This window comes from Mesoplodon densirostris, chromosome 11 (genome assembly GCF_025265405.1).
Source record: "Mesoplodon densirostris isolate mMesDen1 chromosome 11, mMesDen1 primary haplotype, whole genome shotgun sequence".
Taxonomy (NCBI): Eukaryota; Metazoa; Chordata; class Mammalia; order Artiodactyla; family Ziphiidae; genus Mesoplodon; species Mesoplodon densirostris.
The window spans coordinates 72,349,009-72,373,149 of NC_082671.1; the positions used below are offsets into that span (position 1 = coordinate 72,349,009).

At 50.3% G+C, this 24,141-nt stretch overlaps 1 protein-coding gene across 1 annotated transcript; it reads left to right on the forward strand.

Annotated features, from left to right (window-relative positions):
- The first annotated feature begins 1,115 nt into the window (after window positions 1-1,115).
- Window positions 1,116-10,200, forward strand: MB (myoglobin). The gene is made up of 3 exons (XM_060113158.1): window positions 1,116-1,210; window positions 6,355-6,577; window positions 10,054-10,200. Exons 1-3 carry the CDS (start codon window positions 1,116-1,118, stop codon window positions 10,198-10,200), a joined length of 465 nt encoding a protein of 154 aa, XP_059969141.1.
- The last annotated feature ends 13,941 nt before the right edge of the window (window positions 10,201-24,141 follow it).

Here is a 24,141-nt window from a genome sequence, read left to right on the forward strand (position 1 = left end):
TGGTACACAGCACTGTGCAAGGTCCAAGAAATACACAGATAAATAAAACAAAGCCCCTGACCATGTGAAAATCAAAGTAGGGTGTTCAGGAGCATGGATTTGGGGGCCTGAACTCCTGGGTTCAAATTCCAACTCTTCCATCAACTAGCTATGCGACCATGGCAGATTTCCCTAACTTCCCTCCATGAGATGGTGGTAATGTCCGTATTTATCATATAGGGCTGTTGGGGGACTAAACGAGTTACCAAATGTAAAGTGCTTGGAATAGGGCCTGGCACCCAGCAAAGTCTCTGTGAGTATTGGCTGCTTTGATACTAATGGAGGGGCCAGCATGGAAACAAAGAAATATGATGCAATGAGGTACGCAGTACAACAGGAACACATACAAATAAATGGAAAGGGCAAGCAGTGAATTGTACCTTGAGGGGTATATCCAGCAAAACTTTTCAGAGAGAAATATGTGAGCAAGACCATGAAGCCAGGAGTTTTCTGGGTGGAGTGGGAAAATGGAGACACCAAGAGGTTTTGGATCTGCCTGGGTCCACCCAGCTATAAGCAGGAAGCCATCTAGCCCCTTCCCACCGCCCTGATGGGTGAAGGCATTCTGGCAAAGTGGGCAGAAGGTGGACAAAGCGACTGCTAAGGGCCTGGACAGTCCCGGGGCCAGCCAGGGTGACTGCTGCCCTGGCTAATAAACACGACAGGTCCTCTTGGAATGGCTGACAGCAGGGGGGAGTTGGGTTTCAGGCCATTGGCATCAGCCTTGGTCATGCCCTTTCTGTTGGCCTCCGAGAGGCCACACTCTTTCCACACACACAGCTCCTCCCCCCGCAACCTGAGGCCTGAGATGTCCTACCATCCCCCAATGGCACCTGCCTCAAAATAGCTTCCATGTGAGGGCTAGAGAAATGAAAAGATTAGACCCCTGCATGAAAGGCGGGGGGGCGGTGCAAGGAGGGGGAGAGAGAGAGTGAGCGAGCTGTCAGGTGATCTCTGTCAAGCATCCGGGAAGGTATAAAAACCCGTTAGGGCCAGGCAGCCTCATACCCCAGCTGTCGGAGCCAGGATACCCGATCAGCCCACCCTCGCTCTTCTTCTCTTCTTCAGACCGCGCCATGGGGCTCAGCGAAGCAGAATGGCAGTTGGTGCTGCATGTCTGGGCGAAGGTGGAGGCTGATCTCTCAGGCCACGGGCAGGAAATCCTCATCAGGTAAAAGGAAGAAATCCCATTGCCCCTATCACCTACTTCCTTCCCAAAGATCAAGAATGTTTGCTTGCAAGGTGGAACGGTTGCCCGGGGTTGACCAGCTGGCTGCGTTAGTTGACTTTGTTAAAACTCATATTTGGTTCTCCTTTGCTTTTTTTGCGGTACGCGGGCCTCTCACTGTTGTGGCCTCTCCCATTGCGGGGCACAGGCTCTGGACGCGCAGGCTCAGCGGCCATGGCTCACGGGCCCAGCCGCTCCGCGGCATGTGGGATCCTCCCGGACCAGGGCACGAACCCGTGTCCCCTGCATCGGCAGGCGGACTCTCAACCACTGTGCCACCAGGGGAGCCCCTCCTTTGTTTTTATGTGTCAGAGATTGGAGTCAGGAAAGGAAAGGGGATCCATCTCACACCTATGCCAGCAGCTGGAAGGAACTTGACAATCAGATCCTGGATGCCTAGAGCCCACTAAGTGGTATCCTAGAATTATAGACAGAATTAACAAGAAAAATCTGAGAGATCTGTCTCACCTCACCTAGTGGATGAGGACAGAAAGGACCTGAGAAGGGAAGGATGACCCCAGAGTCACAAGTCCATTAAAGTCTCTAAAATATCAAGGTTAAGACGTGGCTTTCAACATGAGATATGTAGTTCTAGAGCTGGCTCCGCCACCGAGCAGCTGTGTGACCTTTAAGAAGGTACACAACTTCTCTGAGCCTCAATTTCTTCTCCTATAAAATGGGTGGGGGCTTCCCTGGTGGTGCAGTGGTTGAGAGTCCGCCTGCCAATGCAAGGGACACGGGTTCGTGCCCCAGACCGGAAGATCCCACATGCCGCGGAGCAGCTGGGCCCGTGAGCCATGGCCGCTGAGCCTGCACGTCCAGAGGCTGTGCTCCGCAAGGGAGAGGCCACAACAGCGAGAGGCCCGCGTACCACAAATAAATAAATAAATAAATAAATGGGTGGAAATCCTAATATATACATTATAGAGTGGAAATAAGAATTAAATAAGATGATGCATGTAGGGGGCCCAGCATAATTCCTGGCATAGAGTGAGTCCCAGAAGATGTTAATAACTATTATAGATGAAGCTTAGACTTGGGCCCTTTAAAGAATTATAATTAGTAAACAGAAGACAGAGACCCATTAGTGACTTTTGATGTTGAGTATGTCTTGAATTTGAGGGCTCAGAGCACATCTTGCCTTCTGTAGCAAGGGGTTCCTGAATAAACAAACAAAACCCCCCACAAAATTCTGAGTTTTTTAAGTAGAAAATGGCTTGTGGCTTGTAAATAGAATCTCATGTCCCAGTTGCCTTCCTCCCCAAATGGTGATAGTCTCTCCCCTCCTCCTGGCCCTTTCTCATGCTCTGGGCAGCACAGGTCAAAAGTCTAATGGGATGTATGTACATCAATATTTCTGCATGTGGGAGAAGGTGGACCCAGTTACCACCAGTGAACGGATTGTCTTTCACACTTTAATTTACAGATGAATTTCTCCTTCTTTATGAGCCACAGTAGGTTATCCTCTCCCACTTAGATGCCCTTTCAGCCTCCCTCGGGCTTCACCCATCTCCAGCTCCCAAATCTGGGGAGAATGCCCAGTCCTATAAGCCCTGCTATCTGGAGTTCGAGCCCTTAATGGTCCCTGCCAGAAACACTTGAGAGAGGACAGTCAAGTTCTCTGTTGAATCTAACTGGCACCTTGGGGTGTTCCTTTATGTCTTTCTCCTCTTGTGTCTCTGTTGGTTGGCTTCTTGGGCTGCAACAGGTCCTGCCTGATTGGACAAAAGTCTCCCCCAAAGTTGACATCAACTCCTCAGCCATCCATTTGCTGTGTGACCTTGGACAAGTCGCTAGTCCTCTCTGGGTCCCATTTCCCTATTTGCTGAGAGGAGGGATTGCCTGCCACTGACTCTGAGATCCCTGCCTGCTCTCATGCCCTGGCATTCTCTGAGTCCATGATCCTACCTTACTTTTGGAGAGGAGGCCGGGTAGCTGGGGTGGGAGACAAGTTTGCCGAGCAGGAGTCTTTCCCAGGTGGTCTGGGGGCTGCCAGCCCTAAGTCAGTGACTTGGATGTCTTGAAGGAGACTTGAGGTATTGTGTCATGGGGAAACATCTCCTCCTTTCCCAGGGTGGATCAGAGAGAACTGCCTGGGGCCAGGTGCTAGGGACGAGACATGATGCTGGAGACTGCTGGACCCTGGCAGACTCCAGAGAGCCCAACAGCCTGTCACGTCTTAGGCTGTAGGACATGCAGAAACCACGCCAACTGGTTCTGCCCTCTTAGTGTTTGGGATATGGAGACAAGGAGAAGGGGCTGCTAACTCCTAGGGCTGAAAGTGCCCCTTTAAGAGCTGACCTTTTGGTTCTGTTCCAGATGCTGAACCTGGGCTTTCTTACTCATCTTGAAAAGGTCATGTCTCCCACTCCTCTGATTATAAAAGAGGGCTAATTCTGTTCAGCTGAGTCTGTTAATAAAACACTGAGGGCTTCACTGCAAGTATGTGACCATTATGTTCTAGAACATAATAGCTGGAAGGTCAGTTGGAGAGTCTGTCTCCAGGAAAGGGGGGCTTCAGGAGGGTGGAGACTGCTGAGAGGGCTTCAGGCCCCTGCCTTTCCTTCTTTTCCCCAAATCTTTTCTGCTTTATTTATTTTTGCATTTGAGCAAAGGATTTTGAGGCCATGGAAAGTTCGAAAGCCACTGCTGGTGGCCAATACGTCTCATGCCACTGGGAGGAAACATGGCCCAAGAGTCCCAGCCAACCAATGGCAGCTACAGACAAGACCAAAAATTCCCAATCTTAATGATGATGATGATGGTGGTGGGGACGATGATGATGGAGATGGCGATGAGGATGAGGATGAGGATGAGGGAGATGGTGATGATGATGGAGGAAATGATGGTGATGGAGATAATGGTGCTAGAGATGGTAAAGAGGACAGCAAATATTTGTATATCTAGTACAGAGTGATTGCTAGGCCCTGTGTTAAGTGTTTCACATATATTTACTCATTTAAGCCTCACAACAACCTTATGAGGTAGATATTATTATGATCACCACACTTAACAAAGAGGTTAAGTAACTTGCCCAAACTGCAGGACTTGGGGCCAAGGGAGGGAGGTGGCTGTGTGGTGCCAGGATGATCTGGTGGACGCTCCTGAGCCCAATTTTTCTGCCCTGTTTAAAGCAAACTTGGCTCTCTCTATGGCTGGCAGGTGCTGAGAGTGGAGGGTGAGGTGGAGGTCAAGCCTTAGAACTTGGAGGCTGAGAAATCAGCTAGACCAACCCTTTTGGTTTACAGATAGTTACGCCAAGACCCAGAGAAACCGAGTGACTTCTTCAAGGTCACACAGCACATCGGAGGTAGAGCTGGGGCCAGAACTCAGCTTCCATAATTCTCAGTGCCGAAGTCTTTCTCCCAGACATCCAGGGAACTCCCCAAATGGTTGAGATCCCTGGCCGCCTTGGGTCCCAGGTCCTTGGCCCTCTTCTGCCCCAGACAGTGTTCTTCCAGTGTCCCGACCTCAGGCTTTCGCCTGTGGGTTCTGGATCTTGCATCTGTCAGGCAGGAGTTCAAGGATCATTGTCACCAGATAATAATAGTCAAGAGCTCAGGGACCCTTGCGTGAAAGGTGCCAGGGATGAGCTGTCAGTGATGTACAAGGTTTGGCCGGGGTCCCAGATGAGGTGGTGACATTGGGCATGGCTGTGGACAACCCTGGGTGTTCTGGGGAAGCGGGAGGGATACGCCCCCTGGGAAAGGGAGCTCTTCCCGTCCGTGCTACGTAGTGCATGCATGTGCGGGTGTGTGCACGCGCGTGTGTGTGCACGCACCTCTGGGTATGGGTGTGTGCCATGAGATCCTTGAGCACACTGGAGTGTGTTCACAGTTAGGTTTAAGCATGTCACAAGCTTAAACGAGGAAGCTACAAAAGAGGAACCTTTAAAAGAACTGAAGCCGTTAGACAGGATAAGGGGGAGTCAGGGCAGACAGGGTCACTCCTGCAGAGGTTTCAGGGTGCGGCACAAGGGAGAGAGCGTGAATTCTGGAACCATTCATGTGGGTTTGTGTCTGGGCTCTGCCACTAACCAGACACGTGACCCTGGGCAAGTCACCTACCTCTGTGGTCTTCCGTTTGCCCACGAGTGAAATGGGGAAAATCACTCCCGCCCAGGTGACAGGTATGACTCCCTTTAACTAACCTCCACCTTTCCGCAGCAGGAAAGACTGAGGTCCAAGGCAACAGGTGGCTGCTCAGATCACTGTGGCCAGCTCACTGGGACCCTGACAGGAGCAGGGACCTGGTCTTTAGCGGTGGCTCCCACCAGGGACCCTCACCATCCGAACTGTGAGGGGCCAGGAAGGTGCAGGGAGTCAGCGCAAAACAAGCAAGAGCCTTCTGAGGTTTCTGAGCTCAGACTGGAACAGCTCTCATCGGTAGTAGTGAGTCTCCTAGAGCCAGAAGTATTTAAGAAGCCAAAGGGCGATCCCCAGGCAGGAAGCTGCAGAGATGGTCCCCTGCATGGGCTACTGTTTGAGTCACTCAGACCTGATTTCAGTCTGGCTCTTCTGCACCCCGGCCGTGTGATATTGACCTAGGACTTCACACTTCTTAGCCTCTGTTCTCTCATCTGTAAAGTGGGAATAATATGTCCCTAAAGGGAAGCGCAGGTGCAGAGCCTAGTACGGGCCTGGCACACAGCGGGTGCTCAACAAATCCAGGTCCTTTGGTCTCAGTGCTCCCCCTTTTCCCTGCTGCACTGTGACGCCATTTAGTCATCTATGCTCCCAACAGCTTAGAGGAAATGGGGGTGAAGCCAGGTGCAAGGCAGAGATGTCTTTCTTTCCTGCCTTTCACTGTAACAAAGAAGAAGAAGATGATGATAAAAATATTTAATAATAGCAAGCATTTATACACTTCTTGTGTGGCCCTCAGCATATACTATCTCATTTAATCCTCACGCTTCTATAGGGAGGGACTTGTTATCTCCATTCCTTGGATGAGGAGACTGAGGCACAGAGAGGTGAAGTGAGTTACCCAAGGTCACATAGCTGAGAAGTGGTAGACCGTGGGCTTGAACTCAGGTCTGGCCACCTCCAGACCCCTGCATCTAACTCCAGCCCTCTGTGTGCCCACAGGCTCTTTAAGGGTCATCCTGAGACCCTGGAGAAATTTGACAAGTTCAAGCACCTGAAGTCAGAGGCTGAGATGAAGGCCTCAGAGGACCTGAAGAAGCATGGCCACACCGTGCTCACCGCCCTGGGGGGCATCCTCAAGAAGAAGGGTCATCATGAGGCGGAGCTGAAGCCCCTGGCCCAGTCGCATGCCACCAAGCACAAGATCCCCATCAAGTACCTGGAGGTGAGCAGCGGGGACGGGGGCGGCTGGGAGGATGGAAGGAGAGGCCTCAAGGGTATGAGATTTGGGTTCAAGTCCCAGCTCAGCCACTAACTTGCTGGGTGACCTATGTTGTTCGTCTTTGTTCCCCCGTTTCCTCATCTGTAAAGTGGGCTGCCACCCACTTTGCCTTCCTCCTGGGTCATTGAGAGTCAACATATTTCTCCCCCAAATTAGTATCTTGTTACCAAGGAGGAAGTGGATATGGGATGCACAACTTGCATTCTCTCCACAGGTAGGTACCATTATCACACCCACTCGACAGATGAGGAAACTGAGGCACGGAAAGGTTAAGTAGCTTGTCCCTGGTCACAGAAGCAGCAAATGGCAGAATCAGGATTCAGACTAGGTCTCTGTTCCTCCAGAACCCCGGCTCCTAATCCCTGTGACACTGGGAGTCGGAGACATACAGGTCTCGTTGGCAGGAGTTCAGCAACTGGGGCTCAACTCCGGGTGGGAATTATCAGTTCCTACATCTTTACAGATGAAGAGAGAAAGCCTCAGGTGTCAGAGGCATAAGCAATTGGTTTGAACCCCCTGTGATGGGCTGAGAAGTTGGGTGGGCTGGGGAGAGCCTGAGCTTTGAGTCCTATGTCTAGACCCAGTGGGAGGAGGGGATGTGGCAAGAGGGAGCACTAAGGTTCTGGGGGATAAAGGATCCTGTGGATATCACCCCAGGGGATGGGAGCAGCAGGCAGGTTGGTGCAGCAGTGAAGGTAAGGATAATTATGATAGCTCCCAGTTAGGATGGGCCATGATAAGCTATTTGCCTGGTCACTGTATGGAATTCTCACGATTTCCCCATGAACTTAGGAATTACATTCAGTGTTTTCTTTCCCTCTCACATAAAAGAAGTTCAGAGATAGGGAGCCCAGAGCTGGTATGGGAGCCCCATAGTCACCAGGGATGCAGGTTCTTTCTGTGTTGCCATCCTTGGCATGTGGTGTCCACCCTCAAAGTTGACTCGTGGTCCAAGATAGCTGCTGGGGCTCCAGCCGTCTAGTCCATATTCCAAACAGAACAAGAGGAAGAGAGGAAGTCTCTCTTTTAAGGAGCCCTGGAAATCTCATCCAACAATGTTTTTACATTTCATTGGCCAGAAGTTAGTTACAAGACCACATCTATCTGCATGGAAAGCTGGGAAATGTAGCCTATTACCACTCCAAATACAACTAGTGTTCTCTTACAAGGAAGAAGGAGAAAATGGACATTGGGCAGGTAGTTAACATTCTCTTCCCCAGGTAGGTACTCTTCTCATCCCCATTTTACTGATTTGGAAACTGAAGGCTCAGAGAGGTTAAGTAGCTTGCCCCAGGTCACCCAGCTTATAAGCCAGGAGGTACAATCTGATCTATGGTACTCTGGAACCCAAGCTCTTAATCCCTTGTGGCACAGCATCTCCCATGAACAACCACCACCACCATCCTCTTCAGCCTCACCACCCTGCACCCCTACCTGCTCCCCCAAGTCACACACAAACAATCCCGCCTGCCCATCTCAGCACCCCAGACATGAGGAGCGGGTCCTGCCTCTGAGCGGAGGTCGCGGTCCTCCCCGTCTTCTCTTGGCAAATCCCTGTTCATCCTCCAAGGCCCAGCTCAGAAGCCACCGCCTCTGTTCTGGCCCATGAGGCAGTCAGCTGCTCCATCTGCCAGCCCTCCGCTGCGAAGGCATTTATCCTCACGGCTGCCATGGCGCCTGCCCGGCTGTATTGTAATTTGTCTCTTTCCCCAGCTGTCTCCTGGCTGGGACACGAGCTCCTCCAGGGCAGACCCAGGCTCCTCCTCTGTCTGAGCCCCAGTGGCATGTGGAGGTGTCACAACGCAGCTTGAATGATGGATCCCCTCTCTAGGGATGAGCAGACCGGCTCAGAGAGGGAAAATGATATAGCCCAGGTAGCACTACCAGCTAGCAGACTAGAACCCGGGTCTACTCGAAACAGGTTTAACTTACTGCATAATCCCTGCAAAAGAACAAGACAGAGCCCACGTGTGCTTTTTCCTTCACTATGGGAACTTCATCTGTGTTCTTCATAAGAAGTTTCTCCTCCTCACCTGTGAGGGAGGGGGCACAGAGGGCGCTGGGCGCTAAAAGCAACTCAATCTTCCAGCTGCCCCAGCCCACGATTTTCTAAGTATTTGTGGCTCTGCTACTGACTCAGGAAAACTGAGTAGGGGGGCCTAATGGGGTCACGAGCCCCTATTTTACAGGTGAGGTCATACGTGGAGGTCAGGGAGCTGGGCCTGGAACTTGGGTCTCTAAGTTCTCCATGGGCAGGGCTTGCTGACGTCAGTCCCTCCCCCCGCTTCATTTTGCAGTGTTTATGACACTAAAAGGGAATTAAGCACATGTCCAAATCGATGCCCAGCAGCAGGTGTTCGTGGAGCTGTCCCTGTTTCTGAGCCAAGCAGGGTTTAGTAGATGTTGACATTTGTGCTTCTGAGGCTGCCCTCGGTACATGCTCCCCCCCACTCACCCAACCCCACCCTGCTTTTGGTCACTCGCACCCCGGGCGCCGGAGAAAATGGGCAAACCCAACCGCGGTGCCCTCTCTGTCTCTGTCCCTGGCTCTGGCTGTCATTCGTCCACGATCCCCTGGGTCCACTTGCTATGTGACCTCAGTTTGGGCCTCTGTAAAATGACACCCTTTGACCACAGGCCAGGGTAGTGATTGGCACCAAATCTTTCTGAACCATTGAAAAAGCACAGTAGCTTCTTACAGACACAAGATCTTTCAGTCCCGAAAGCACCCCCGTGCTGTAGAGGTGTCTGTGTCCATTTTCCTGGTAATGACATTGTGGATGGTAAAGCAAACAGTGAAGGTGAGGCTGGTGTAGGATACAGTTGGTCCTGGGGCTGAGTTGTAGGTCTGATCCCTTTCCTCTTCCCTTCTCTCCTTCCCTCCCACCTCTACTTCTGAGTACCAGCTCTGTGCTTGGCACAGAAAATATGATGTTCTGACCCCCTGCCCAAACCCCAAAAAGGCTATTTAAAGCAATCACCATCCTAAGCCATTAAGCGCAAAAATTAAATACACACAAATGGAAATAGTTTCTTTCTAGATTTCCGGAGTGCCAAATCCTGGATAAAACCATGGAGTAGGAGTATTTCCCTTCCTTTCCGAGGTTGGGGCCTCGAGCTGAGCACAGCTGAGGGTAGCTGGTGAGCCAGCCCACCTCGCCACTTGACCGTGGTTCCACGGCCTGACCTTTCCTCATCTGTACCACGATGGGCCTCTGCTTCCCCATCTGTACCTGTCTCACAGGGTTCTGGGGATTAAAGGAGTTAATCCATGGAGGCCGCTCAGCAGCATGTCTGATAGATAATAAGTGCTCAATAAATGACCCTGGGATAAAGAGAAGATGGGTTCGGGCTGGTGCCCACCTGGCCCCTGGCTTGTCCTGCCCGTGACCAGTAACCTTCTGCCCCTGTCCTTGCAGTTCATCTCGGACGCCATCATCCACGTTCTGCACAGCAAGCATCCTAGTGACTTTGGTGCCGACGCCCAGGGAGCCATGACCAAGGCCCTGGAACTGTTCCGGAAGGACATCGCCGCCAAGTACAAGGAGCTGGGCTTCCATGGCTAAGCCCCACCCCCCATGCCCCTCTCCCCACCCACCTGGGCAGGGAGGGAGGGGACTTAATCTTGTGTAGCTGTAGGGTTTGCTTCTGAGTGCCTGCTTTGTTTGTGAGAGGCTGGTGGGAGATGCGGAGGGGCTGGAGGCGGGGAGGGGGATGAGGGTTTGTTCAGGTGGTTTCACTTGCCTGGGGACCGGGCTTCCTGTGGAGGGTCATCAGCTTGGTAACCAGGAGAAGCTTGGCTCTCCTCACTGTGGCCCGCCGAGTTTGGGTCACACCCAACTCTCCTTTCACCTAAATCCCAACCCAATTCCTTCCAATCTCACCTTAAATCCCCAATCCAAACCGTCCACCTAAACTCCAGCCATAATTCTCTGATCCATCACCTCACCCCGTGAAGAAAGCAGAATGTCCCCTTGCACTGAGAAGGTCTGGGCTGGGTTGGGCAGCCACACCCAGCCCCTGGGGCGCGTGGTGTCTGGAACATAAATGTACCTTCTCAGGTGATGGAGTGACTCACCTGGCTTAATAAAAGACTTGCATGCTATAGACTCCGCCTGGTGTTTTTCATCCCCTGGAGCAAGTGAAGGCGGGGTTCAGAGGGAGAAAAGGCCATGATGGGATTCTGTGTGCAGGGAGCCTTATGGGGACGAGGAGGGAGGGAGGAGGAGGGAGGGAGGAGGATGGGCAGGAGGCAGAGCCACCCCTCAGTGGCGAGGACAGTGCTGGGCACTGGGAGATGGAGGGTAGAGCCTCGTCTGGTGGGGGCAGCGAGCAGTCGATCAGTGCCGGGAGCCCGGGGCTGCTTGAGCCCAGAGCAGAAGATGCAGAATCAGGGGAAGATGGTCACTGTGGTTACCACGATTTAGGTAATAAACTCAAGGCTACTAGTCAGTAAGTGGCAGAGCTGGGTTTAATGTGTGGCCTGGGAGCTGGCAGGGACTCCAGATGGGGAGACAGCTAGGCGGCCAGCCGCTGGCAGGCACTGACCTTCTGGCCACAGAGAAAGGACAGACGCATGGGGAACAACTTACCGACACGGGCCAAGAGACACAATCCCTGTCTACAAAGGCCAACCGCATGGGCAGAATGTGTAAATTTCGCTCCAGGGACCCAGAATAAAACCTTGACATTGACCGCGGCAGCCAGGAAGCAGACTGGAGCAGAGGCTACAGACAGGGGTCTGGTGGTCTGGGTCATTGTGGGTACCCAAGCCGAGAGGGACTTGAAGAGCACCCAAGATACCCAAGGCCTCGGCCCCATACATCTCCAGGGGCTCCCAGGACAGGCAACCTAGTGCCCCCTGCCCTCAAGTGGCCAGACCCCTGAGATGAGCCCGACCTCCCCGCCCCAAACCTCAGACTACGCCGAGGTTCATGGCCACTGAACGGGCCAGAACGCATCTTCAGAAACAGACCTGTCTCGAATCCTAACGGGCTCATTTATCAGGCTGTGCTGCAGCAGCAGAGGACGGAGTTAAAGTCCCCCTCCTCCCACTCTGCTCCAGGCTTTGGGAATTCTTAGGCTCTCTGAGAAGTTGAGAGAGGAGGGGAGGGGAAAACAGGAGGAGGGGAGCTTTTTGATCTGGAGCCTGGAGAAAAATTCCATGCATTTATATAGTAACTCCATTGAATGCCCAGGCAAGGAACACTTCTGTATAGGATACGTGTGCAGGATCTAAGGTGGAATAATCTGGTCCCTGCCCTCAAGCAAATGATAATCTAGTCAGGGAGATGATGTGCTCTGATAATTAAATCAGGGCAGAATAAAAATCAGGGTCGCAGAGAAGTACCAGGCATTTGTCACACACATTAAGTATTCATTCAACAAATATTTGTGGAGCACAGCAGATAAGAAGATCTGTTTATACCTTTGACGTGCAAAAAGGGTAACTTCTTTTTTTCTACAACTCAACTGAATTTTTATTTGGAATCCTCATTGTGGCTGGGTGGCAGCTACTTAATCTCAGTCTCTTTGAGGTTTCTCCCCCAATCCAAATGTCCCCGGGGTTTTGACTAATTAATTCCAAGAGGCTTACACGTGCTAGGTTGTAGTGTGTATAGGCAGGGAGGTGACAATCTGGTCATTGCTGTCATCTGTCCCCAATAGTATCCTAAGGGATGCTGCACCCAACCTGGTCTTTAGTTAGTGCCCCCATCAAGCACTTAGGGAAATTCTGAGGCTGCCCAAGGCTCTTTCTGCCTGATGCCACTTCTTTCCAGGGACCCGCCCCAGCCCCATTCGGCTCTGCCTGGCACATGAAGCACAGGTTTCCTCTGTTCAGACCCCACAGGCCTGTTTGAGCTTTCTCTGCTTCTGGCAGGGATTAGCAGATCTTGTGCCTGGCTGCCCTGTACGGTTATATGGGGTGTGCACTGCACATGGGTGCCTGGCTGGGGTGTGGGAGGGGCTAATAAGGCTAGATCCAGTCTGTGATCCAGTTGCCAAGCTGTGCACCTGGAAAGGGTGCCTTTTCCTCATTCACACAAGGGCGCTCTCTGAGCTAGCAGTGGCCCCCAGCAGAGACAGAACCACTTTCTCTGGGAACCGCCACCAACTGCCATCTTATTTCCTTTTCAACTCCTTTTCTTCTGATGGTTCAGAAAATGATTTTCCAGCCTGGGGCAGCAGGGATGTCTCATGATTTCCTCCAAATCTTTTGCCCTTTCTGTGTGTTCTTTCTGGTCCTCTCAGGTCTGAGCTTTTGAATCTGCAAATCCAGGCAAGGGATACGTTTTTCTTGCTTTCAGCTGTTACATCCTTTCTTGAGGCTTGGGCACAGAAATGCCTTGCTGTCTTAAAAGGAAAGAGCAAGGGAGGAAAGGAAATCCCAGGGGAATATATAGGCTAATATTTTTAAAATGTTATCCTGCAACGGCATATATTCTGCATTGATCTAACAAATATTTCTTGAGCAAATATTATGTGCCAGGTCCCAGGTTGGGACTAGGGGTCCCAGCTTCAAATAAGGTAAACATGGTCTCCTCCTTCGTGAAGCTTCTGTGGAGTGGGAGTGAGAAAGAAAGAATCTGGAATCCGCGCTTCCACCACAGGGGACGCAGGTTTGGTCCCTGGACGGGGGAACTGGGATCCCACATGCCCCACAGCATGGCCAAAAAAAAAAAAAAAAAAGAATCTGTGCTAGGTCTTGAAGGTAGCAGGGAAATGTATTCATTAGACAAATACCTACTGAGGGCTGCAATATACCAGGCCCTGAGCTGGCTCTGGGGCGCCCTGGTGAAGCCCACAGGCCTGGCCCCATCTTTGGGGAGCTCATGGGCTTAGGGCTCTGGGAGTATGGAGATGGGAAGGCTGAACCCTGAGGAATCTGAGGAGATGGGGGGTGTGGTCCAGTCCCAGGGACTAGTCTCCGAGATGGCTTATTAGTCAGAATTCTCCAGAGAAACACAGCCAATAGGATTTTTTTTAAGTGCATTCTTTTTTTAAAAAGTAATTAATTAATTAATTAATTATTTCTATTTCGGCTGTGTTGGGTCTTAGTTGCTGCGCAGGCTTTCTCTAGTTGCGGCGAGCAGGGGCTACTCTTCGTTGTGGTGCTCGGGCTTCTCAGTGCAGTGGCTTCTCTTGTTGCAGAGCACGGGCTCTAGGAGTGTGGGTTTCAGTAGTTGTGGCATGTGGGTTCAGTAGTTGTGGCTTGCGGGCTCTAGAGCGCAGGCTCAGTAATTGTGGCACACGGGCTTAGGTGCTCTTTGGCATGTGGGATCTTTCCAGACCAGGGCTCGAACCCATGTCTCCTGCATTGGCAGGCAGATTCCCAACGACTGCACCACCAGGGAAGTCCCAATAGGATTTTTATATATAAAATATCTCTTCAAGTGTTGCCTTTCCTGCATATCTATTATCTATTATGTCCTTCTGGAATCCCCATGAGATGTTTTTTACATGGGCTCAAACTGTCCTCCATGACTCTTTCCTATTTTCTGCCTCGTGGCTATTTTGCATTCAGAATTTTCCTTATTTTCTTGCTTGCACAGTTATACATTTCTTCCAGTTTTTCAAGTCTTTTTTTATCCAGAATCATTGAGGTATTAGGATTGTATTTTGCACTATCTAGTCTGCCATACTTCCAGAAGTGGACATCTTTACCACAATTTATAATTATGACTTTGGTTTTTTTCCCTTGTTTTGTTTCCTTTGGCTTTTTGTCTCTCCCCTATTGGACAGAGAGGGTAGGGGTCCCCTCAGTTTTGCTTATCTTTGCATACCTACCTCCCCGCCCAATGCCCGCTCCATCATGGCAGCTCAAACGGTGTGAGCTGAAGATGGGAGTGAGGCCGCCCTACTTCTCTCCTGGACATGATGGCATGTTGTAAACTGTAAAACATTGTAAACATTAGGCTCAGGAGGCATCAGTGGAGCCTGGTTCTGAATATCTGGTTCCTGAGGTTGAGGTCTATGTATCTGTGTGTGTGTGTCGTCTCTGTGAGGATGCCGAGAGTGTGTGCCACTATATGTGTGAGTCTGAGGGTGTGAACATCTGTCTAACTCCTCCATTGTGAGGTCTGATCTCGACCTTTAGTTCCTTTTACCTGCTGCTCTGAGATCCACGGGACTCACACCCCCAGGACAGCCAAGGTGACCTCTTTGGACCCTAAAAGCCAGCTCTAATGTCTCTGCCTGGGACTGTGGCTTTTGGGGTAGAGCCAGGCTGAGGAGTTGGAGAGGACATAAAAGAAATCAGGGCTTGGGTAAGAGCTGGGAAAACCTAAGTGATAAACTGTGAAGAGCTGTGTGCATGATGACTCATCTGAGCTCGACTTAGCACACTTTAACTGAGCAGAGCTGGAGGTATCAGGTGACGACAATATATGTATATGTATAGCTGATTCACTTTGTTATAAAGCAGAAACTAACACACCATTGGAAAGCAATTATACTCCAATAAAGATGTTAAAAAAAATGAGGCAGCAACATCATTTTTTAAAATTTTTATCGAAATATAGTTGATTTACAATATTGTGTTAGTTTCAGATGTACAGCAAAGTGATTCAGCTATATCTATGTATATATATAGTGTGTGTGTGTATATATATATATATATTCTTTTTTAGATTCTTTTCCATTATAGGTTATTATAAGGTATTGAGTGTAGTTCCCTGTGCTATACAGTAGGTCCCTGTTTATCTGTTTTATTTATAGTAGTGTGTATATGTTAATCCCAAATTCCTAATTTATCACCCCCCCTTCTCCCAACACATTTTTTTAAAATAACTGTCTCTTTTTCTTTTGTATGGAAGTAACACTGTGATTTAGTCATTCCCTTACTGATGAATATTTAAGTCGTTTCTCTCTCACAACATCCTTTTTGACCCACCTCCTAGAGTAACGAAAATTAAAACAAAAATAAACAAATGGGACCAAATTAAACTTAAAAGCTTTTGCACAGCAAAGGAAGCCATAAACAAGACAAAAAAAAAAAAAGTGAGAGGCCATGCTTCATAAAGCCTACCAGACATCACACACACATTTGCCATTTTATTCATAATTTAAATTATATCTTACATTTTATTTTTCTTTGTGTGCACTCCCTCTCTCTCTTTCTCCCTCCCCACCCCCAAACACACTTCATTTTTTGTCCCCTAGCAAGTGAAAGGTACATCTTTTAAGAACAGAGCCACAAAAACTTCACCTCTATTGACCTGCATCAATTCTGTTGCTTTGGTCCAACCACATAGGTATATATATATATATATATATATATATATATATACACACTCCCCACAGATATAAAAACTCTTTCTGTGCTGGCATTTTCCACAGAAATAGAAACAAAATACTGAACCTCTGTCACCACATTTAGAACAGGATCTTTGCTGGAAATACTTCCACTTATCAAAGGATATTGTTTTCTCAAGGAAGATGAATATCTTGTCCGAGGTACAGAATGTTTCACATTCTGGCTGGTGACCTTTCCCTCCATCGTGGTGAATGCAGACTTCAACCACCTCATCCAAAGTTTTCCCGTGAATTATCCGATACATTCAAAGAGCAGGATGGCCCCCACTCACCACAGGGAAGAGGTGAGTTTATGGGCCTAGTGAATTATGAAAATGGGCTATTTGAAACCCCAGGTTTTGAGCACTGGGGACTCAGGGTCTTCTGACAGATGTGGGAGGGGGTATTTATGGCAAGTGTGGGGCAGAGTGGGCATCCCTGCCTCAGCTAGAGCAGTGGTACTTTCAGCCAAGGTGTATATTTAGATTCTGATGATATTTCACTAGAAATAAGCCAAATAAGGCTATTCTGTTGGAAAAGGTTTGCCCCAACCACTAGCCTAGATCAGTGGCTCTCAGTGGGGCACATATTGTCCCCTATAGGGGCATTTTGGGTATTTGTGGGAGTGTTTTTTGCAGTGAAGAGGATACTGACATTTAGTGGGGGGAGGGGAGAAGGAGGGATGCTGTGTGTTCTAGAATGTGCAGGAAAAAACACACAAGGAAGATTTATCCCACGTTCTTGACGCGACCTCTAGAACTTATAAATTTTACTTATACGTACATTATCTTTGAACTGTTTAAAAATACATTAAATGTTCCAAGAATACAACTATGGTGTAAATTGAAAAAAGTTTTTTTTTAATTGGGTATTTTCCAAGTCTTGTTCACCATTTCAGTAAATGGCACCCCTCACAGCAGTGCCACCATGGGATTCCGTGGCTGTGACCATGATTATGGATGTAAGTACTCTGGGTGCCCCTCCTTTCAGGCACAAGGTAGGATGTTTCAACTTAGGTACACATAAGTCTTGTGTAGCCAGTGAAATGAGAGGGGATATGCATCATTTCCGGTGGAGGTCTTAAGAGCCAATGAGTGTTCTTCACATCTCTCCACAGTCACAGCGGCCATGAACGTGCAGGTCTGGACGGAGTCTCTGTGGTCCAGCTGGGTATCAGGGCAGAGCAGAGGCCCTGCCAACCACACTGAACGTGAAGTGTGAGTGAGAAATCACCCTGAGGATTTGGGAGATGCCTGAAGTGTCTGTCATTGCAGCATAGCCCAGCCTGTCCTGACTATGCAGTCAGCCACCCAACATACCTGCGCTGGTAAGTATTGCAAAGGTGGCAGTTCTATGAATAGGTGCAAACATCAAACTGCTCCATGTGTCCTCTGGTGCCATTATGCCCAAGCATTTAAATATTGGAAAGCATTTTATTTTATCATAAAAAACGTTCTTTTTATCTTTATACATATTAGAGTTAGGATATGATATTGAATTTTAAAAATTATGGATGTATCGATAGTAGGTTGTATTCTGGATGAGCTTCATTTTAGGATAGCAAAGGGGATGTTAGCAAATGTTTGTTATAAAGAGGGGGTACCACCTGGCAGTATTGATAATCACTGGGCCTCTGCTATGGGGCCAGCTGTTCGGGTATTCAGAACAGGAGCATAGGAGGCTGGGGCAGCAAGTGGAGGGGAGAATATTCATCAAAGTCACGTCACAGTTAGATAATAGTTAAACTTCAGAAAGTGCATGGATCGGTTCTAAGCTAGATGCTCATCAACATAATCGCGCATTTACACAGGTAAAGGTCACAACACCAAAGAGAAGCCTATATCTGAGCACAAATGAATGTACCACTAACTGGGTGCAACCCTAATAAACTCGGAGACTCATGTGGCTCAGTCTCGGAGCAATGTCATGTTTACATGAGACCATTCAGGGAATTCCCAGGTGGTCCAGTAGTTAGGACTCTGTGCTCTCACTGCTGAGGGCTTGGGTTCAATCCTGGGTTGGTGAGTTAAGATCCCACAAGCCTCCAGGTGAGGCCAAATAAATAAATAAATAAATAAATAAAATTAGACCGTTCAACAACAAAAAGTAATAAGGAAGTAAAAGTAAAAGTAAAAAGTAATAAGACAGGGCTTCCCTGGTAGCGCAGTGGTTGAGTCCGCCTGCCAATGCAGGGGACACGGGTTCATGCCGCGGTCCGGGAAGATCCCATGTGCTGCGGAGCGACTGGACCCATGAGCCATGGCTGCTGAGCCTGCGTGTCTGGAGCCTGTGCTCCGCAACAGGAGAGGCCACAACGGTGAGAGGCTCAAGTACCGCAAAAAAAAAAGAAAAGGAATAAGACAAAATCTCCAGTTTCATTTGCAATCTGGTGGGAGTGGAGGCGGGGAGGAGGGAAACAGAGAGAGGGGCACGGAGGTGTCTACAGAGGAGAGACAAAATCAATATTGCCTAGAAGGGATCAGGCACGCTGGGTCTTGAAGGATGGGCAGAAGTTTATCATCCTTAAGGTAGGGACCAGGCAAGAGGGAAGAACAGGTATGATGGTGTAGAGCTGGGATGGACCAGGTCCCAGGTCCCAGCTCCATCCCATTTTGGATGGAGCTGGAGACCATCATGTGAAGGAGAAACGAGTGGTGGTTTTAGATAATTCTGGGGGGATCGTCTGTTCCAGGCTAAGATGCCTGGGTGTCAAGAAGAGGTTTAAGTGCTAGATGGTGGAGTGTGCAGGTGATGGAGAAGGGGTTGTCTAAGCTCCCAGCCTGCCCTATAGATCTTAGATTAGCCAGCCCCCAGAATCATGAGAGCCAATTCCTTAAAATAAATCTCTCTATATATACATCCTGTTGGTTCTGTTTCTCTGGTGGACCCTGACTAGTACAACCACCATCCCTATTTTACAGATGGGGAAACTGAGACACAGAGAGTTTAAGCAACTTGCCTAGGGTCACCGACTGAGAAGTAGTAGAGTTGGGATTGCACCCACTCTGTTTTTGTTTTTGTTTTTTTCCCCCATAATGTTGATTTTTGATGGCTTTTTAAAAATTTATTTTATTGACGTATAGTTGATTTACAATGTTGTGTTAATTTCTGCTGTACGTATAACAGGGTGTTCACTCTTAACAGCTCCCTGCCTCGGGGGATCTCCAGATTTACTTCAACAGCGTGACATGCCTCATCCCCTTAGGGGTAAATAGAACCCCAACTCCCACATTTTTCAAAGTAAAACCAGCTTGAGCCTCCACTTTCAAATTAGCAGGAAGTCCAACTTCTCACTCAGGGCCTCCTTTTTTCTCCCTGAATTGACCAAGAGTCCAGGGCTGACTCAGTCCAAGGGGAGCCAGTCCTTGCAAATGTGGTGGGAAGAGGCCCGGAGGCTCTGATCTGTCCCACTGTGGCAGCCTCTGGTGCTGGCCCTGTCACTAGTCACATGGCTGTGATCTTGATACGCCTTCTGGACGGGCCGACACTCCATTTTCCAGTGGCCTGCGTCCTGGAGTCCCGCCTGCCCTCCACGCTGTGGGCACCTCGAGGCAGAGCCGATGACATTCTGTGATATTCTGCAGGCGAGACTCAATAACCTGCCAGTTGAAGCCGAGTGACCAAATCTCCACTAAGTGTCTGCAGGCTGGGCTGGCAAGGTTCCTAAGTTGTGGGTGATGTTCCAAAGGCTACGGGTCGGCCAGATCTGGGTCACTTGTATCTCACCTCTCACCTTACGTGGAAGTGTCTACAAAAAGCCATTGAGGAACTCTCTGGAGCAAAGGTGACCTACTCCAGGGGACCTGAGGTCACTGCTACTCAATGGCAACTCTTGGATTCTTTTACATGGCAGCTTCTCTTAGAATAAAAAAATCCACCTAATCAGGTACCCAATACATTAATTCACCAAATATCTATGAAACACTTACTGTTCTGATTTCTATTGCTGTATAATATATCACCCTAAAATATAATGGTTTAAAATACAACAGTTCAGTATTTCATTATTGCCTCTCATGGCCCTTGCACTTGACAGGGCTCAGCGAGGGGGCTCCAGCTCGGGGTCACTTATGCAGCATGAGGTCTTCTTCTCTACAATTCACCTTCCTTTCAAGGTCACAAGATGGCTGCCACAGCTCCAGGCATCACATCCTCATTCAACATCCAAAGGCAGGAAAAGGCAAGTCTCTGCTTCATGTTCCCTTTCGAAAACAAAGAAGAACTTCCTGGAAGCCCCTCTCCCTTCACTCTGACCAATTCCCTCTCAGCCTCCCTTTCCCAGGAAACAATCACATGTCCATGCTTAAGCCAATCACAGGCAAGACCACCATGACGGGCTGAGAGCAATTGTAACTCGCCTCTGGGGCCGTCTGGAGTCATCTTCCTTGAACATCATTGCCGGGGCGGGGGGGTGTGTGGAATCCCCAAACCAATGTGAGACCCTTAAGGAAAGGGAGGCAGCTGGTGGGATGGAGTTAAGGAGAGGGCTGTTGGGTAGGGAACCCGCAGTGCTGGCCGTGAGGGCTGGGATGTCGGCACACTCGGCGAGGGCGCCCTGTTCCACGCTCCACCAGCAGGAACCCAGGCTCTGCTTTACTTCTTCTCCCTGAATTTTATCTCTTTCCTTAGTGAAGGAGTCCCAGGCTGCAGTAGCTCACTGAGGAATGGGGAGAAGGGAGCCTGGGTGAGGAACACACGTTCCCTTCTTGCCCTTTGTTCAGAGAGTGTCCACAGGCAGCATGGAAAAAGCGTGTATGTGGCTGGGTCACCTCTGCTCTGGTCCACTGAGCACTGAGGGCCAGGGAGGGGATGAAGCAGGGGAGGCGATGTGACAGCCACCAGGGATACTGGGATATGGGTCCACAGACACAAGGAGTCGGAAGGCTGGTGGAAAGGCCTACCCGCCACATTCAGCAGCCCAGGTCCCTTCCCATCACAGTCGGCTGTGTGGCCTTAGAAAAATGTTTGCCCCTCTCTGATCCTCAGCTTCCCACATGCCAGATGGGGTTAGTTATATAGAGCTGACAGTGGGGAATGAATATCAAAGCATGACCCAACTCTGAAGAGTTAGGAGGTTGGTGGGACCCGTCACTCCAACCCATTCTCAAGATGCCTCACACCACAGGGTCTGAACATCAAAGCTCAGGGAGCCCTTGGGGGTCACTTAACTCAGATGTGGTTTTACAGGTGAGACCACTGAGGCCCAGAGAAGAGAAAGCTTGGCCGACCCTGTACCTGGCCCCCACTTGTCTCTGTATCTCCTCCCTCCCGCGCTCTTTCCCCACTGCTTTCCCCCTCCTCCCCCCCTACCCGCCCCACCCCTGGGTCTTTCCTCTCTCTTTCTTTAAATCCTTTTCTACTTTTCTTTGTCTCCTTGTGTTTGACTTATACCTCTCTTTCCATTTCTATCTTTGTCTCTGTCTGTCCGTTTCTATCTCCATCTCTCTGTTCTCTCTCCCCATCTCTGTGTCTCTGCATCTCTGTCACTCATCTCCACTCCCAGCTTTTCTCCCCATCTCCAATCTCATAACTTTTCTGTGGCTTTCTAAACGGCGGCTTAAAATAAAAATAACAATGTGTCCAAGCGTGGCGGTGCATGAGGTCAGGTTGTAATAAATGGGGTGCAGTGTTCTGGGGGACCAGAGAGAGTGGGATGCCCCACCTTGGGTTTTATAGATGGGACCAGACTGGGCCCAAAGAGGCTGCTGAGTGAGCTGGCCCAACCTCAGACACAGCAGGGGTCGTGCTGCATGACCTTGGGGCTCTGTCCGGCACCTCTCAGGTTCTGATTCCAAGAAGAGTGTGTGACTGCCTTCAGTCCAGGTTAAAATAGCCCAGAGAACCATGGCTGTCCTCCCGGACGTCTGGCTGTCCAGGTCCCTGGAGAGACAGTCTGGCACCTCCGCCATGCAGGGCAAGAGCCTGCAACCCTGAGTCAGCAAATGACCTGCCCAAGGGTCACAGAGCAGGTGGGTAGCAGAGCTGGAGCTGGAACTCCGACCTCTGACTCCCAACTGGCACCTTCCACAGCATCGTGGAGCTCCCTAGGGGCCCCCAGGCTGGACTAGGCCACCTTTTTGGGTCCTGAAAGCCCAACCCTAATCTTCACCCCAGCCCCTACCTCTCTGGACCGTAGCAGCCCTATTTTCTAGACAATTTCTTACACTTCCCAGTGAGTTCCTTGAGGCGGGGGGGGGGGGGGGGGGGGGAGGGGAGGGGCAGTGGGTTCGGCCCACATAATGCATTCGCCAGGAATAGCTCGCATTTATCAAGCACTCAACATGAGCTGGGCACTTTCTAAGCGCTGTAGCCATATTCACTCATTTAACCTTCGCTACGGCCCTATGAGGCAGGGGCTATTATTATCATATTCATTTTATAGATGAGGAGAGGGAGGCTCAGAGAGGTTAAATGATTTGCTCAAAGTCACAGAGCGCTAAGCTTGCTGCAGCTGGTATTCCAACCCAGGCTGTCTAGCTCTAAATGAACCAGTGGATGAAAAAGTGAAAAAAAGTTAGGTACTCTGGTGTAATAAACAGCTGCTGCTATCATTTAACTCTTAAGCCACCAAGGATCAAGAGTCCCCCTCCTCACACTGGCAGGCTGGGCCCACAACCAAACCCTCAGAATGCCATTTCCAGGGGACTGGGGTACACATTCGTGCTCCAAGCCTGCCCCTTCCCAGCCAAGTGACCTTGGGGAAGCCCCTTTCCCTCTCTGAACCTTAGTGTCCCCATCTATGAACGGGTAAACTTATTAACTTGATGATTCCCAAGGGGGCTGGTAGGATGGGTCCGAGTGGGGGTCCAAAGCTGAGAACAGCCTGAAAGAGCATATTCTAAAATTTGTTTTTTTTGGGGTCAAGATACGGAAATAACTTAAAAAACACAGAGAGCGTTGCAAGAGGACCTGAAGTTCTTACATGCACCCCAAGGGGGGTTTCCAGTAAAACGTGAGCAGAGCCCCCCTAACTAGAAGGGCGTGAGGGAAGAAGCCTGGCCCAGAGGACGTGCGGGCCGAGGCCATCCAGGCACAGCCGCCGTGGGACTGGTGGTAGTTACTTTCTGGGAGCTCCAGCCAGAGAGGGACAGGCTGGGGGGTGGAGCAGGGGGCAGGACAGCCAGCTCTGGGGCTCATGCTGAGTCATCCTACTGGGCCCGGGGTCTGGCAGCAAGAGGGCAGAGAGCTATTTCTAGAGGCCATCCTGGCACAGCCGCCGTGGGACTGGTGGTAGTTACTTTCTGGGAGCTCCAGCCAGAGAGGGACGGGCGGGGGGGTGGAGGAGAGGGCAGGACAGCCAGCTCTGGGGCTCATGCTGAGTCATCCTACTGGGCCCGGGGTCTGGGAGCAATAGGGCAGAGAGCTATTTCCAGAGTGGGAGGAGCTGGCAGTGGAGTCACCCAGGGGGATGTGACTGGACCGATCATCGGGAAGGGCGGGGCTGGGGGGGAGGCGGGCAGACGGCCGCCCCAGGGGGAATTCAGCCACCCCACTCCCTTCCTGCCTCCACGGCCTATCCTGCAAGTTTCCTTTCCTCCCTGGGGTCCTGCTGTCTGGTGGTGGGACCCAGTGCCTCCCCCAGGCTCTCTGCCCCTCCAGCCCTGGCTTCCACACCCACAAACACCCCTAGCCTTTCCACCTTCCTCCTGCCCCCAAACCCCTAACCTCAGGCCCCTGAAGCTGTCAGGCAACTCTGGGCTTGAGGCTTAAGAGGGTGGCCTGGGGTCTCTGGAGCCAGACAGACATGGTCCAAATCTGCCCACCAGTCCCGAGCTGGGTGACCTTGGGCAAGTTACTTGATCACTGAGCCCCGGTTCCCTCACCTATACAATGGAGAGAACACAGTCTTCCTGCAAGAGGTGAATATAAGGCTTCAAAAAGAGGTGCCTGCGAAAGACACAATTCTTGTGATTCCATCTCTAGAAATGTCCAGAAGAGGCAAATCCATAGAGGCAGTAGATTAGTGGTTGCCTGGGATGGGCCGTGAGGGCGGGGAATGGGAAGTGACTGCCCCGAGATACAGGATTTCATTTGGGGGTGATGAAAATTTCTGAAAGCGATTGTGGTGATGGTTTCTCTGTGATAGACTAAAACCGTTCAGCTGTGCACTTTGATGGTATATGGAATGTGAGTTCTAGCTCCCCAAAGCTGGTTTAAAAAAAAAAAAAGTAGATTCCCATTGGGTGGGTGATCAACGTGGGTGGCCAACGTGG

Coding starts and splice junctions, on each gene's coding strand:
- MB (XM_060113158.1), top strand. CDS start 1,116: ATGGGGCTCAGCGAAGCAGAATGGCAGTTGGTGCTGCATGTCTGGGCG. Junction 1,211..6,354: donor GGGCAGGAAATCCTCATCAG/GTAAAAGGAAGA, acceptor GTGTGCCCACAG/GCTCTTTAAGGGTCATCCTG. Junction 6,578..10,053: donor TCCCCATCAAGTACCTGGAG/GTGAGCAGCGGG, acceptor CTGTCCTTGCAG/TTCATCTCGGACGCCATCAT.